At 35.8% G+C, this 17,186-nt stretch overlaps 3 protein-coding genes across 3 annotated transcripts in view; 1 reads left to right on the forward strand and 2 right to left on the reverse strand.

The window, feature by feature from the left end:
* Positions 1–17,186, forward strand: part of LOC137397436 (small ribosomal subunit protein uS5-like) — a 476,780-nt gene that overhangs the window by 85,327 nt on the left and 374,267 nt on the right. The window lies entirely within an intron of this gene.
* LOC137397394 (mucin-like protein) overlaps positions 1–17,186 on the reverse strand; it is a 75,269-nt gene that overhangs the window by 44,486 nt on the left and 13,597 nt on the right. The gene's annotated exons all lie outside the window — the stretch shown is intronic.
* LOC137410649 (mucin-like protein) lies at positions 1,302–17,148 on the reverse strand. Its single transcript, XM_068096105.1, has 16 exons — positions 16,989–17,148; positions 12,015–12,205; positions 11,177–11,345; positions 10,802–11,065; positions 9,981–10,189; positions 9,256–9,461; positions 8,999–9,165; positions 8,747–8,863; positions 8,346–8,597; positions 5,688–5,810; positions 5,496–5,599; positions 4,725–4,840; positions 3,848–4,035; positions 2,914–3,124; positions 2,170–2,285; positions 1,302–1,716 (listed from the first exon to the last, which is right to left on the reverse strand). Exons 1-15 carry the CDS (start codon positions 17,146–17,148, stop codon positions 2,204–2,206), a joined length of 2,559 nt encoding a protein of 852 aa, XP_067952206.1. The 3' UTR covers positions 1,302–1,716; positions 2,170–2,203.

A 17,186-nucleotide genomic window follows, 5' to 3' on the forward strand; every position in this document is an offset into this window, starting at 1 on the left:
GCTGTGCCTTCCGGCGTTGCCCGGGTATTAAAAATCAGCTTTTGAACAATGAGAAGTGATGAGAGTTGCCTGCCACTCGCTATTCGACTGGCATATTGCTATGAAAAATTTCCGCAAGCTTACTGGTAATAGTAAGGGCTTTTAATGATGGTACGCCATGAATTTGTGCCATGGTATTTGTTCTCATATAACGACATATATGGCCTAGCAAGTCTATCAGTTTCTTTGGCCAAATCGATACGGTGTTGGACTGGTGAACGGAAGAGTCCGAGATCAAATATTCTTCGGTATGGATTCTTTATTCCAAGATTTTAATAGCTGTAGCTGGAATGCAGACAGACGTAGGACATATCCACAAACATACTTTGAGAAATATATATATATATATAACTGGTTGGTTGAGCACTCTGTGAGAGGTGCGGCACTATTAGCCTTTGTGCAAAGCTCATCATTTTTGTGATTTGAGCACTCTGGTGCCAGCACATTGACTTTCTTAAAGTCTGCGAGGCAACTTAGTTGTTTCGTGGCAGGAAGTCAACTCTCATGGGTAATGGGATTTGTGTCCCTTGCCTAAGCTCTGAGCTGCACTGATGAGGCTTCAATAGCCGAAACAGTACTGTCTGTAGCATGAGTATATGCTCCCTCACTTCGGTTTGGTTGAGCACTTTGTGAGAGGTGCGGCACTATTAGCCTTTGTGCAAAGCTCATCACTTTTGTGATTTGAGCACTCTGGTGCCAGCACATTGACTTTCTTAAAGTCTGCGAGGCAACTTAGTTGTTTCGTGGCAGGAAGTCAACTCTCATGGGTAATGGGATTTGTGTCCCTTGCCAAAGCTCTGAGCTGCACTGATGAGGCTTCAATAGCCGAAACAGTACTGTCTGTAGCATGAGTATATATATATATATATATATATATATATATAAATATATATATAATTATATATATATATATATATATATAATTATATATATATATATATAAATATATATATAATTATATATATATATATATGTGTAACAGTTTCTTAACTGTATTTATTAGTTATTGTCGACTCAAGTAATGCAGGATGACACTATCAGTTACATGTCAATCAATTAGCATTATATCTATTAAAAAGCACTAAGTTGTCAACCAACCAAGTTATTACTTATATTCATTTGATAAAAAATACTTTTCCTTCGCTTTTTTTTGTTCAGCTGCTTCTGACACCTCAAGGCACATTTAATACTTGAAATTTCAAGTCTGACACTTTCAGTGTATAGTAACCAACAAACTGGGCTAACAGCAACTGAATTGATTTTCACTTTATTTCACTCTACATTGGCAGTACAGCAAGGCACAAATAACAACTCAGGCAGAAAAATATGTAAAATTATTTTATGCATCAAACCAACCAAAAGAGCTAAAATGGTAAAGTGTAAAGTGGTCCAACAAACTACAAGAAGTCGTCACTTCGTGTAATAATAAAATAATCACAATTTTTAACAATTTGGGAAGTTTTTCGGTTATGAAATACTTATGCAAAAAACACAGTTCAATCTGAAAAATAATTTCCACTAAACGACACACAGATCAACAACTTCCAAAATATGCGTGCACTAATTGGAGTCTAGTTAGCTTGGATTCTTTTCCTGTGTGAGAGAACGGAGCCACGCATCCACTTGTTCAGACCTCGTACTCCTTCTATTCATTTATGGTGCCAGCCATCAAAGCTTCTGAAATTGGTCAACAGAAGGAATAATTACAGATTATAATAGACAGCGGTGCATTACAAACAGTCACAATCTATCAAAAAGATGTGAATATAGCTTTAGAGCCAGAAGTAAACACTAGCCTTCATATTTGTAGTCACAGAACAATGAATTAATAACAGATTAATAAGAAAGAATAAACAAAGCTCAAAGTAGCAAAAGAAATAACTTTTCTATTAAAACTATAAAAGTGCAAAAGCAAATTGATTAAAAACCTAACCTTTTTATTATTTCAATGACCATCTATAATAGTTTGGCACACTTGAACATAAATTTAAGTTTTGAAAGTTATTGTTCTATAAAGTTTTCAGAATTTAAGTGTTACACATTTTACTACTATATCTATTAAAGTATTTGCTCAACTTTCAATCACTGCACCTGTAAATGGGGCGGTGTCAAATGTGAAGTTACGGATACCTGTTGAAATGGAGGCAGCTGGCTTTCTTCCGACCTATGCATTTCTAGCAGTTGATGGGGGTTTGTTTAGGTTGTCTGAAGATGGGTCTGGGTGGATTGTTGGATCTTTAATTTTTCTAAACAAGAATAAACCATATTCAAAATATCATATTTAATATATATAATAGAGATTTAAAGCCATAAATTTTAGAGCGCACTTTATCAGAAAGTTTTCTAAATTTCAGCACTGATGATAATAGAAACTTCATATATTTTCATATTAGTGACGGCTTTTTTGAATGCTTAAACAAATAAACTTTTAGGAAAAACCATACACTTTGAAAAAAACTTGAAAGGTTTACTACTTAATGGGTCCAACTACTGCACTAATATACTGTCTTAATGGTGTTTTAAACATAATTATGTTATGCTAATATTTTCTTTAAAAATGTCAATAGAGCCTTTTATTATGGGTCAGGCTAAATAGATAAATTAATGTAAAACAAACAAATAAAACTACAAACTTGACAGCTTTTTGCCAGGAACTTTTGGTTTATGCTATTTCTATTGACCTTTGGACAGCATCAGATTACCATCCAACTCATTGCTTGTTAATTAAAGTTAACTCCAGATGTAGGTATATTGTATGCTGATAAGGTACATTGTATAACACAGAGAAGCCTTTATAGCCCATGATTTTCCAAAATATCTGCTGAGACTATCGACATATATTCCTAAGGCTATGTTTTGCTGATGATAGCCTACCTTTTCTTCATTCTAATGACAATTATGACAACTATAACAATCAGAAGAAAGCCTCCAGAGACCCCGACAGCTATGTAAACAGCCGACCAGTCTTTCAATTTTGTTGGAGTTGTCTGCTCTGCTGTAGTTGGGTTTGCAGTAGTAGTAGTAGTAGTAGTAGTAGTCGTAGTAGTAAGTGAGGCATACAGAACAATGTTGGCAACGTCAGCACCTATAAAAAGGGCAACTAGTGTAAGCTTACTATAAAATTTACAGGCTAATATTTTAAGCTAAAACTGCTTCCTGTAAATTTTTTGTTATACTTTGTTTACCGTTAATTAGTTTTCAATTTTATATACTAGTTTTACATACAGTGAAAATACAAAGTTTAATTTTTATATATACAATCTTAATAGTAAAGTGAAAATAGTTATGTAAGAAGCTATTGTTATTTTAAAGTTATAAATTTATAATTAAATTTGTCAGGATTGCTTTGAATAAAGCCAGCGAAAGTACGATAAGCATTGAGGTGTTCACAAGTACATGTACATCTGTTTAATCTTCGCAATGACAACAAAATCACTGGAACTTTCAATAGAGCTTCTCAAAAAATTTGCCAGTTGACAAAAAAATATCAGAGGGGCACCTGACAAACGCTGCATTCTTTATCCTACTGTAAAAGTTTGGTATGTGTCATTCCATTTAGAGTTGGAAGAGTTATCTTATTTTGATCAATTTTGGAATGCTACTAGTGCAGTAATAGAGGTAGTAGAACATTTTTTTTATTTTGGTTATCAAAGACTATTTTAAGCTTAAAACATGGCAATCAGAATATAAACAAAGGGAAAGGAAATATAGGTGTATGAGTATGCAAGGTACCAACCAGATTGTAGAGTTTACACAGTTGGCAACCAAATCATTTTTTAAGACTTTCCAGAAGTTTGCTTGTTCTTACCTAGGGTTGCAGAAATGTTTACAGACACATCTGTGACAGCCTGTTTTAAAAGTTCACCAGGCAGCACTCCATTTCCTGACAAAAGCGCATAAATCGCCAAGTTCAGGTCTCCATTATTCTCCTGAGGATATCCAGGAAGTCTTGAAAAGGACTCCTTATAGAATGTCACGATGTGAGTTGACCTCTTCCTGTATTATGAAGCGTAAATTCATAAAATATACAAAAAGTGTTCAGATTCTTGTGAGATTTACATGACAAAAAAAACAGTTTTTCTCTCTTTTCGGGTTGCTCATCAGCAATCCATAATATGCTTGCATAATGCAAAGGTATGCCCTTAATTAACATTTTTAGTTACTTGAAAAAACCGTATGTGTAGTCAATAACATATAAGCAAACACTATTATATTTTATAATTACGTATAGATTTAATATGTTTACTTGAATACATATTAAGATATTTACTGAAATATTGATAAAAAGTTCTGCAATAGGTTTAAAGCATAGTATATCTACAGATATAATTATGTTATTATTATTATATTCTATCCGTTCATCTGTCTGTTAGCATTTTTCTGCATGGAGAGAGCGGTACCGGTCATTTAGTTTGTTTGTAATAATTTAAGCTTAGTTAAAATGTTAAATTGTGCTTATAATAATTTTTTTGTGTTGAAATTGGAGGCAAATTGAAAATTTCTCAATTTTAAGGTTTCGTTTTAACAGTGTAATTTTTAATCTAACAAGTAAACATTTCCTATCAAAAAGTATACAAGAATATAAATATAAATTGTTAAGTATCTATATCTTTTAAAAACTCTGTCTTTAGTATTAAAAATAGCAAACAACAGAAATCATTTCATGAATAGATGTTTATTGTTACCGTCTGCGTGCTGCCAGCAAATCCGTTGAAATAAAATTGCATGTGTCATTTGCACAGATCTCATTGGCAGCAGATGCCAGGAGAGTAAATAGGGTGATCTCTTTCTCTACTGTGTACTATAATAACATTATATTATAATAATATTATGTTATAATAATATTATATTATACAGTCTTTGGTTATATTTTAACCAAAGACTGGTTGGTGAGATGCTTTGTACCTATGCTTAAAACTCAATAGCTTTACGTATAGCGGCGTGTTAGCCACTCAACATGCTTCTGCTTTCACAGAGACAGTTTTACGTACACTGCATGATAGTTTGTTTAAAATAAATGTTAGTCAATTGTTGAGTTTACAAATACAAACCAAACATGATCAACGGCATGTTAGTCGCTCTATGTGTTTATCACCCTTTCACAAAAGCAGTTTCATATAAAATACAAAGCGTGTTCTTTTTAATAATTTTTAGTTAGCTATTGACATGAGTAATACAAACTGAAAATGATCAATGGCATGTTAGTCATTCAACTGATGCATCATGGGCAATCAACTAACACACTGCAGGATTACAACAGCATGATAATATGAATTATTCACTTTTTGTAAATAAATGTTCATATGTTGATGACTTAGCTATGATTTAACTCATAAATTGTAGAGAATTACTAGTTAGTCATTTAATAAAGTATCAGCTATTGTTTTAGTAATGATGGCCTTATAGAAATGTGTATAAGCAAGTTTTAAAATCAAAAAGGATAATTGTCAACAAACCTCTTCTTTAGTCATGCCTTCTAATGAAAAAAACACGGAGTTGTCTTCTGCTTCTGTAGGTGGAGAATCTACTATCTCTGCTACTGGACTGGTTTGGGGGATGACTGAAAAAGAAATCATTTTTATGATAAAAAAATAAACTATACAAAATAAAAGTTGTGTCTATAACTGAAATTCAAATTCTCATCTTACCTGCACACTGGCTATCAACTAGAACGGAATTTCCCGGGCAATCGCATGAGTATCCCCCATCAATATTCCTGCATATTTGAGTCGCATGGCATTCATAGTTTCCAGTCTTACACTCATCTATGTCTACAATAGGAGTGATTTGATTGAAGAAGACAACCTCAGTAACTAACTGTTTATTCATTTGCTATCTCACTAGCTATTGAGGCGCAATCCTCTGTATGCTGGCCACATTTCTAAGTCTCTGAAATATTCAATGCTAGTCAGATGACTCTAAATAGAGCTACATTGTAGATGACCCTGATGAGAGTATAGGCAAGTTTTGTTTTTTTGATTCAAGTTTTGCAACTAGATACATATAAACTGAGTCTTTTTTATAGTCTTTTTTGTAGCCATGACCCAAATAAACGGTTGATCATCGTGACCAATAGCCTTTTAATAGCTTCATTACATAAAATCTATTACAAATTCATAGATGCAAAAAGACTAATAACAAATAAATACAGTTTAATTCCACTTGTTTTAATAATTTTTTTAGCATCACGAAGTCAAATATGTATAGTAAATATGGCTCTGGCACATCTGCACCAAAATCTTTTTCAACACTTGCATAAGGTTCATGTTCCCAGGCTTAGAAACATGTGGGTGTATAAATGGCTCTTCTACATCAGCAAAATTGCTGCCTTATTGTGCCTGTTTAGCATAAATAAGTTATATTTTTCTATGGTCTTTTGTAAAGACACTTTAAATAGTAAACTTTGAGAGCTTGAAACATTTTCCAGATATTGTCATTATGAGATCATATCCTTTTGATTAGGTGCAAGCTTCACCGGAGAATTGGTTTCCAAAATTCTACTACAAGTATTACCAAATCTTCTTTTAAAAATAAGAAACTAGATACTCATGAAAAAAGAATCTGATAAAAGCAAGTCATGATCCTATTCAAATTTTAACTATGGTCAAATTGTTACATTGAAGAACACCAAAAACAAATTTACAGATTATACCATTTGAAGATCTATTGGTTTTGAATTATATTAGTAAACTACTACTATGTGAACTAAAGTTGTAGATGTCGATGTCGATAAGTTTACTTCAACTTAAAAGGTTTTAAAAGCAAAGAAAGAGTTGGAGAGCTGCAAGGAATTTGTTTGATAAGTCAATAGCTCTGAAAATATTTATGTACTGTATTGTTTTTGTATTTCCGCAAAACAAACAGCCAAATATAATTTACAAGTACAATAACAAAGATTGACAAGGCTGCATAGCCTCTAGTTAGAGAAAAGAACTTTTGTTTTACTGCAAAGAGAGCTCTGGTTTATGCAAGGGCTGAGTCCTTCTGTACTGCTTCTATTTGCAGGGCTTACTTTCACAGTTTGTTACCATACAAAGATGCACCTCATATGTTTCAAGATTTGTTACCATACAAAGATGCACCTCATAACCTTGAAGTCTGTTACCATACAAAGATGCACCTCATATGTTTCAAGATTTGTTACCATACAAAGATGCACCTCATAACCTTGAAGTCTGTTACTATACAAAGATGCATCTCATAGCCTTAAAAGGCCTGTTACTATACAAAGATGCATCTCATAACCTTAAAAGGCCTGTTACTATACAAAGATGCACCTCATAACCTTAAAAAAGTCTGTCACCATACAAATATGAACATCATAACCATAAAAGGTCTGTTACCATACAAATATGAACATCATAATCATAAAAGGTCTGTTACCATACAAATATGAACATCATGTTTAACGGTCTACAAATGTCTGTTTAATGTGTACAAACACTACCATTATGATATGAATCAGCCATTGAATTGAATTGAATTGAGTCATGCAACAAATGATAACCATGACTACACATGAAGTAGAAAAACGTAAGTATTTGTTCATGTTCTGTCACATCTACTTTTGAGCAGTTCTAGCTTCAAAATGTATAAGCCGAATTCTGTCAAAAATTACATGACTAACTGAACTTTTCGAATTTTATGTTAACTTCTTTGGCTTATAGTAACACAGAGTGAAGACTCACCAAAACCAAAGTTTCCTTAACATGGTCAGTAACTAGGCAATAAATGAACAGCATGATGTTTAATGTATAGTTATTGGTTAATGCTGTGAACAAACAGATTTTGCCTATAGGCATAGTTGAAACAACCCTTATTGGTCATGGCATTTTAAGCAGAATAAGAGTTGTTTTTACGCTATAAAAGTGTTGACAACGTGAGCTTGCAAACAGAGCTTTCAGTGTCATCAGGCAGTTTGAATAACTTTGTAGCAAAATTAAGTCATTGTAGTTTAACCTTATTTTATGAGGGCAAAATTTGATCATAATGAAGGCACTGTGAGTTCTTCATCATTAGTTTTATTATTAAAATTGCGGTCTTAGATTTACCGATTTTAACTTCATCGCAATCAATCATAATCAAAGTTTTGAGTAACTGGAAAGTGGCTTATCAAAAACTTTTTTGACTCTTTATAACAAAAATGACAGATGTAATGTGAGAATTGAAACATCATCCCATGTAATTGATGGAACAGCCAAACATCCTACTTGCATCATATACAGAAAATTGGATTGTTTTTAAAAGTTTACAATACTGTTTCAATAGTGAGACAAGAAGCTAGCTTACGTAGGTCCATGCCTTACCATCACAAGATGTTTCATCTAAAGCCAAAGTATACCCAGCACCACAGCTGCAATTGTATCCACCAGCTGTATTTTCACAATTTTGGACACACGCATCTGTTTGAAGTAAGCATTCATTGATGTCTTCACAGGTGACTCCATCACTACTCAGTGCATATCCCTTGGTACAGTAGCAGACATCTTGTCCATCTTCTATGTTACACAGGCCATTGGCCTCATCACATGAATTTGATTCTTCACAAGGGTTGGATGCTGTAACAATAAAAGTTTGTGGATGTAAAAGCATCCATTTGATCTGAACCCGCTGAAACATCAAATAACATATTTTCAATGTGTTTAGATAAGTGTACAACTTCTGCAGAAAAGTAAAATATGGTGCTCTATAGGCAAGATCCCCTTACGTTCGCAGTTGATGTCGTCACTAGCCAGGACAAATCCAGAATAACAGGAACAGATGTAGGAGCCATCAGTGTTGTTACAGGCTTGATGACATGGAACTGTGAGGCACTCATCTATGTCTAAAACAAGAGAAGAAATCTCTAATACGTGTAGAAACAACTAGAAAAAATCAATCCCATTTTTTACAGTCAAAGTTAAATGATCGTATTAATAAGAAAAATGCATAACATTTTATAGACGTTCTGAGAGCATACCATCACATGTAGAGCCATCTATATTCAGAGTATAACCAGCTCTGCAGGCACAGACAAAGGATCCAGGAGAGTTTATACAGATATGACCACAGACATCTTCTGTACACTCATCAATATCAGTACAAGTCTTACCATCTCCTGTGTATCCAGCTGGACAATCACCACATCTGAAATATAAATAATGGTAGTCCAGTCAACTGGAAAACATACAAAGAATTCTGTTTACTCCAAAAAGTTTAAAAGATGATTTGACTTACGTATATCCTTCATGATCTGCAGGGGGAGGCAAGTCTACACAGAGCACAGAGGGGTAGCACGGAGAGGCAACCAACTCACAAGCATCCAAATCTGCGTCACAGAGGTCTCCAGTGTATCCAGTAGGGCAAATGCAGTCTAGGACAACCGAACTGTAAAAATGAAGGACAAACTGGTAACCAAAAGTAATTGAGTTTATGACATAAAACTTATTTGTTTTTAAGATTTAAAACCTATATTAAACAAGTAGCAATTTTAAAACCTACTAAACATTGCTCATTTTTGAAATATATTTTTACTTTGTTTCAGCAGCTTCTTTTTGTTGGCTTGTGAGTTCCACACACGTTCCATTGTTGACACAGTTGCAGAACATTGTCAGCAGAGTTTTAGAGCTTGCGGCTCCAGCTGTATCCTGAAATACAGGCTCTACATCATTCTGGTCACATCAAAGTGTTTTAGAATTCAAATATTTTAGTAGTCTCATACATTGTATATTGTGGTAGACTTGATCAAGTAAATATATATTAGATGGTAATCATGTTATCTATAGATCATCTCATATAACGAAGTTTTGCTGACCTTCATGCGGTTCATAAAACCAGAAATGCGCATTTGAAATTAAAAATTGGTTTGTTATATATCTGCTATGTAAAAGTTAGAAACTTGCCAGTATAACAATTTGCTACAATAGTGTGAAATTGACTAGACATAAAACAAGAATGCTCACTTGTGCAGTGATGGTGAAAAGGAAGTTGGAGGTGTCGGTGATTTGACCAGTTATGATGACATCATCTCCAGTCATAGTGATGTTAGCATTTATGTTAGTCCTGACTGTAACCTCGTCTCCATTTGAGTCATTCACAGTCATAGAATATTCAAAATATCCTCCAATCACTAGTACTGAGTTGCTTCCATTGATGATTGGTGCAAAATTGCCTGAACAAAAACATGACCTATTGTGGCGGAAACACTACTGGGTAGGTAACAGCCCACAAGAATGTGCAAATATGTTTGCACCTACATATTTGCAGGTATTAGCCCTATAATAGGGCTAAAACCTTCTTTTACGGAATGGCAATAGCTATTGACTCTTTATGAGAAGGAAACACAACTTCAGGCTAGATACTGTTGGGAGTAATTGAGAGTTAACTACTGCATAGCTATAGTAATTTACTCCCATACTTTTACAGTAAAATCAGATACCTGCAATCATGGAAGCTTAAACTCAGGTTGCTGGCATAACCACAATTATAAATAACCTTTTCAAGCTGTACATGATAGTTTTGGTCAGGTGGTCTATTGCTGGTACTAAAAATGAGCATTAGATCCAACTTGAATATAGTGTCTTGTTGTTGTTGTGGAAATGTTTGTCAGTGTGCAATGAAATATTCTGCTATTAACTTCTACCACAAACTTTTCAGCTTTGTCCTAAGATATGTTTAAACTTCTACCATCATCTAAAACTGTTAGCATCTCTTCTGCGCATCACATAGCATGGTTCACAATACCTGGCTATAAAGAATAAAACCGCACATGTATGTGTCTTACTTAGCTCGGCACTAGCAGTTTCACTCTCTTCTGCTGTTTGTTTGCTGCTTTCTCCAATACTCAGGTCTCCCGTAATGTAGACATCATAGAGACATGATGTGTCTGTTTCACAGAGGTCATAAGCAGCAGTTTTGAACTCTTCGGTTGACCAGACCCAATTATTGATATCATCAATAAATACTGGTACAAATGAGTTGTTGTTGAATGTGTACCAGTTGGTGTTGTCTGTGTAGTACATGATGGAGTCTTCCTCACTGATTGCAACTGAAGTTGAAACAAAGAGATTTTGTTGTAAAAAACTGGCTGAGCTTTTTAACACCCCATTTAATAGCATTCTGCTATCCATCTGCTGCGAGGCATTCTTATACTACTTACATGTGCTGCCCCATTTAAATATGTCACTTTCACTCGAGTTAAATGGAATGTGTCCAGTTCCATTCAAATATGTCAGATCATTCTCTTGATTATCATCAAAGGTACCAGTGAGACCAACAGTGGTTCCTTTGAGACTGCTTTGTAGCCCAAGTGTAATGGTCAGCATTCCCTGCAGTCAGTTCAACATGGAAGTGATCTTTGCCAGAGCATATTACTCAAAAACAATGAGACATAGCCTAACATGTAGGCTACGGTCTACAAATACGAAGCTTGTGATAGCTTTAATCATTCTTTAGTGCCCTTAGTGAGAACGATTAGTACCAATAGTAGTACCTTGTATCATTAGTAGTGACAACTGATAGTACTAGCTATAGCGCCTTAGCTCACTAGTAGTGACAACTGATACTACTAGCAGTAGTACCGTATATCACTAGTAGTGGCAGCTAATATTACTAGCTGTAGTACTGTATCTCACTAGTAGTGACAACTGATAGTACTAATAATAGTGTCCTACATCACTAGTAGTGACAACTGATAGTACTAGCTATAGCGCCTTATATCACTAGTAGTTACAACTGATAGTACTAGCAGTAGTACCGTATATCACTAGTAGTGACAACCGGTAGTACTAATAGTAGTACCTTATAACACTATTAGTAAAAATTGATAGAATTGATGGTGATGGGTGAAATTGTCATTGTGTCAGTTTATGTTACTAGCAGTAAGATTAAAAATATTTTTGACTCACAAGGTTTGGAGTGACAGATAGAGAGACTCCAGAAGAGAAGAAAACTGTCAGGGTGACATTACTCCTCTCAAACTGTATCTCACTACTCACTCCCTCTATAGACTGAGTGCTGTTCGCATCTTCCTCAATCACTGAGACGTCTACTAGGCTACCGTTGACAATAAGCTGGGTGTTGTTCACAAGACCAGGACCTGGTGGAGATTTGTTGATCTGTACTTGTACGGATGGTAGACCAAGGGTAGCAACACAGACTGCACTGAAATATGTTGCCTGCCCCAGTGCTAAAAACAAAATAAAAAAATAGTTATGACATCGTTATACATGGCTACATGTAATGACACAGTTTTGCATGACTATATGTAATGACACAGTGCTACATAACTACATGTAATGACACAGTGCTGCATGACTACATGTTATGAGACAGTGATTCATCGCTAACTGTCATGACACTATGCTACATAACTACATGTTATGACATAGTGCTGTTTGGCTACATTTAATGATACAGTGCTGCATAACTGCATGTAATGAGGCAGTGTTATATAGCTACAGGTAATGACACAGTGCTGCACGGCTACATGTAATGGCACAGTGCTGTGTGGCTACGTGCAATGACACAGTGCTACATGGCTACATGTAGTGACATAGTGATACATGGCTACATGTAAGGACACAGAGCTGCATGGCTACATGTGATGACACAGTAATATGTGGCTGAAATGGTCCCAGTGCACACAAAAAAAATCTTTATGAACAAAAGGTTTTTGCAAATAGCGTACTGTACTAACAACTCCTGAGACACCCACAAAAAATTAATATGCAGTTACAGGTAAAAATTAATATAGTAAACAAGGGTGGGTTTAAGCTATGAGCTCCTGCTGATTACACATAAGATATTGATGCGCTAATTAGACAAAATAATACACATTCTTGCGCAACGATTTGCAATTTCTGAATTTCAGAATAACTAACTCGTTACCGGAAGCAATAGCAAAATAAAAGCTCCGCAAAGCTTTGATGTGTACTGGTAGCCAGCTGGGCACTAACAGTGACCAAGCGTTCTGGTCGAAAAGTCACGAAGTAGTGGCACGCCATATAGTCTAGTTCCCATATCGATTGCGAGACCCCGGCTGTAATATTGCGCAGCAAAATGTTTGCGACGCTAAGCTTGGCGGCTTCTGTTCACATAAAGCTGCATCACTAATAACCGCATGAAAATTGCCATTTCATTTTAATAATGCTGACCTTCACCTATACAGTGCATTTCAGGAAGGTTTTGCCTGCGGCCTTGAACTTGCGGTCAATGCAGCGCTAAACTTTTGCATTGACCGCCTGCAACTACCTGCCATGCTCAGTGGTACCTGGCGTGTAGGTTCACATTTCACAGGTGATCGCCTGTGGTGCTTTGCTGCGTATATGGAAACCATGCTATATAAGCTCAGCAATTGCTAATAGCCAGCTCGGCTAACAAAATCAAACTGGCAAGGTTAGGGCTGCTCTAGCTCCCAAAAAACTTGGCTCGGTTAACCGGTCACATTATGGTTTATATACTGGAGCTGAGTCACGTAGGCAAGACCAGAGGCCAGATGGAGGCCAGATGAGCCAAGAAAATTACAGATTGCTGACAGTCTTTTGCATACTGTTCTTCGCAATGCGCATGCATTTAATGAATGTATTTATATATATTTTTATGCGAAATATGTACAGTACTGTATTTAGTTTATTACCCAAACACTCAGCATGTTTGTTTGATTTATCGGTCTTGTAGAAGGTCTTGTAAAACAGGAATGAAATGTCATGTTTCGAATGTTTGGACATCATAAAGACCAATGCTTTCATGCTAAGCATGGAACAGTAAATGGACAGATGTCTAATGATGCTAAAAAGGCAAGAATTGTGACACTGCTCAGCAACAGAAGAGCATAGCAGAGTATGATGAGGACTCCGACGGAAAGCAGCCAAAAGGCCACTTTAGCAAGAAAGAAGATAGTTTATTGAATCAGGAGGTGCGAAGAGCCATTTATAAATCGAGAGGTAATCAAAGAGTGTATTGAAGATGCGGCTGATGTTATATGCTCTGATGAAAAAATAAGAAACCTATAAAAGTATACCCCTCTCCAGTTGTAAAGTAGCTTTTCGAACTGAAGTTTTGAATCGGAATTTGCAGCGACAGCTACAAGATAAATTGCAAGGTTTCACAGCATATTCCGATGCATTCGATGAAACAACAGATGCAACAGATACAGCCCAGTTAGGTTTATTCATGTTGCTCTTTGCGACATTCACGGTCGTACCAAAGGAAGATGTATTGGCCAAAATACAGAAAGTGGTAGAGCAGAAAAATCTTGATCTCTTCAAATGATGTTTTATAGCAGCAGATGGAGTCTCTGCTATGATTGGCTGTGTCAGTGGTTTCGGCTTTTCAGCTCAAGAAAAATGGGATTAACCTACTTCCCTTAAAATTCCACTGCATTCTACATCAGCAAAACCTGGCTGCTATGGCAATGAAACTGGATCCTGTTGTAAGTGTTATCAAAGATGTTGTTATCTATCTGGGACAGAATCGAATCGATAGATCGAATCAGAGTTTGAAGATGTTCCGTATTTTGCTTAAGTACGCTGGTTACAAAAGGGAAAGATGTTACTCTGAGCCTTCAACCTGCAAACTGTAGAGGTGGAACGAGACAGGTTTTTTAAGCTCGAGACGAGACTCGAGACACTGTCTTGTAAAAATTCGAGACACGAGACAGTAAAATAATGAGCATTTGGTGATGATTTCACTACACAAGTACTAGCTACTTGGTATATATAAAATTAATAAAACTAATTTTAGATTGAATTTTCACCTGGTGTAAACGATTTAAATACAACATTTTAATAGTGATATGCATGTAGTTTTTGTAAACAAAAGTGTCACAAACAGCTCTAAAATACCGAAGTTATATATTCTAAGAATTTTGAGCTTGATTGATCATAATTATTATAAACATATTGCTTTGTAAATGTATATTTTATCATCTATTGAATAGGTCTTACTTTTTAATGTAATGTGTAATGAAACCGATAGCCGTCGCTCTACAAAGAAATACCGCAACTAAAATAACACACGATAACACTTTCATTCTTATCGTTTCATTAATGTTAAATTTTGTTTGTGTATTAACTGTAGTATGTGAATTATATTTAAATTATACTCATGAAATTATATTAATTACTGTATACATGCACATGTATATTCTTATATTGAGCTAACAAAACGTCATTGGTAACCGAACACGGACTATGGTCGACACGGCCTTTCGTTCGTTTCTCCTTGCCCGAGCAAGTTTTACCCGCGATTGGTAGTATATACGTAAAAAGGCCCAAATTTTATGAAGGGCAGTTGGTGTTTAGACACGATACGATAAAATACAGATATTTTACCCGCAAAAGTCTTATTTATTAAATTGGATTATCCGAAGAGTAATTAGATACGACCCGGTATCTGTTTTAAGGACACAGAACCGAACTAAGATATAACAGGGCCGTTGTCCTGACTACATGATTAGACTCAGTGGCCGACATAATCAATAGCAACAGGTAGTAACGGACCGGGTATAACTTTAAAGGCAGTTGCCCGCAATCCATTACGATATATGGAGTTGTTGCTACCGCAAGAAGCCATGTTTTAACAACCGTGCGCAGGCGCTTTAGTTCTATTTCCTGTCTCGAGTTTGGCAATAGTTAAGTCGAGACGAGACCGATACGAGACGAGACAGGTCGTTACTCGAGACGTCTCGTGTCTCGTTCCACCTCTAGCAAACTGAGATAACAGAATTTTATAAATTGTAAGAGAAACAGCTGCCTGAGTTTCTTGGTGTTCAATTTTTGGATGACGGCCTTTTTTGTGGATATGATGCTGCACCTTAATGAATTCAACACCAAACTGCAAGGTGAAAATCAGCTGATTAGTTACATGTACCACACTGTTGGTGGTTTTTACGGTCGACTTGAATTGTGAGAATCACTATTGAGAGAGGACAGCGTTGATGTACAAAGCTTTCCAACGCTTTGTGATCAGTCAAGTGAACCACAGCTGGAAAGGTATGCTGATGTTGTGTGTGATCTAAGGCAAGAATTTGAAGCCAGATTTCAAGACTTCAACAACATAAAAAGAGTGCTCTGTCTGTTCTCAGCGGTGCTAATTGTAGAGGATATTTCACTTCATCTTCAGCTAGAAACAATTAATTTTAGAAATGATCTCATCTACTCACTGCTGTTTAATTCTCGCCAAGATCTCACACACGCCTATTGAATGCTTCACTGTTTGAAATACCCACAATTGAAGGCCTTTGCGGCATGAATCATGAGCATGTTTGGAAGCAGGTATAGGTATGAACAACTCTTCTCTTGACTGCATTAAGTTTAAAATAAATACAGAACAAGACTCACAGACACTCTTTCCTTCTCTGCTACAGACATTAGGCCCCGGCACACTCAAGTCATAGATGACATTCAATGCCAAGCATCTCATTGAAGGATTTGTGTGCAAACATAAACTGCTGTTATCATGTTACAATATCTTATTTTTGCTTTCTATGTATACTAATTCATGTTAATTTGCATTCAAGGAGAATTAAAGGTGAATAATACAGTCATTTCAATAACTGGACGGAGTTGAGTTTCTTCCAATTTCCATTAATTTTTAACATTTCATAATCTTGAAGCAGTATCTGAAATCATGCTATGAGCATTGACATTCTGAGAAATGGTGATATAGAGAGATAAACATTCTTTTGCCTGCATTGATTGCTAAAAGTTATAGGACATAGGGGATAGTGACTTTTTATCAAATTACCACCTGAAAGGGGTCTTGCGCCAAAAAATATTGCTCTCCCATGTACAAGATGGTATGCTGACATGTGTGCATGAGATATTGACAAACTCACAACCATCATTCAGCTGAGCACACTCTCGTCATATCCTGTAGGAGAGGAAGACTAAGGTTTTGGTGTTACTTAGTTCACAGGAAAGCTAATTATGTACTAGTTTAGTAACAGTGCAGACTATTAAAATACTTACTGCCATTCTCAAGAACGACTCTTTCTGTTCTGGCCTGTATTACAGTGTCATTCTCTCCTATCTTGGTAAATAAATACTCTCCTAGTCCATTGAATGTGTAAGACAACCCATCAGAGGTGACGATATGAGGGTCTCCAAACCACCACCCTATAAAAATCATAGTCAACAAAAGTAAGAACTTGGACAACAAGCCTAAAT

The sequence above is a fragment of the Watersipora subatra genome, chromosome 1, assembly GCF_963576615.1.
Source record: "Watersipora subatra chromosome 1, tzWatSuba1.1, whole genome shotgun sequence".
NCBI classification, from domain to species: domain Eukaryota; kingdom Metazoa; phylum Bryozoa; class Gymnolaemata; order Cheilostomatida; family Watersiporidae; genus Watersipora; species Watersipora subatra.

Excerpts from the sequence above, each read along its gene's own strand:
- LOC137410649 (XM_068096105.1), bottom strand. The coding sequence starts at position 17,148 with ATGATTTTTATAGGGTGGTGGTTTGGAGACCCTCATATCGTCACCTCT. Across the intron at positions 10,190-10,801 it reads AACTGCTAGTGCCGAGCTAA|GCAATTTTGCACCAATCATC; the intron begins GTAAGACACATA and ends GTTTTTGTTCAG. Across the intron at positions 3,125-3,847 it reads AAACATTTCTGCAACCCTAG|GTGCTGACGTTGCCAACATT; the intron begins GTAAGAACAAGC and ends CCCTTTTTATAG.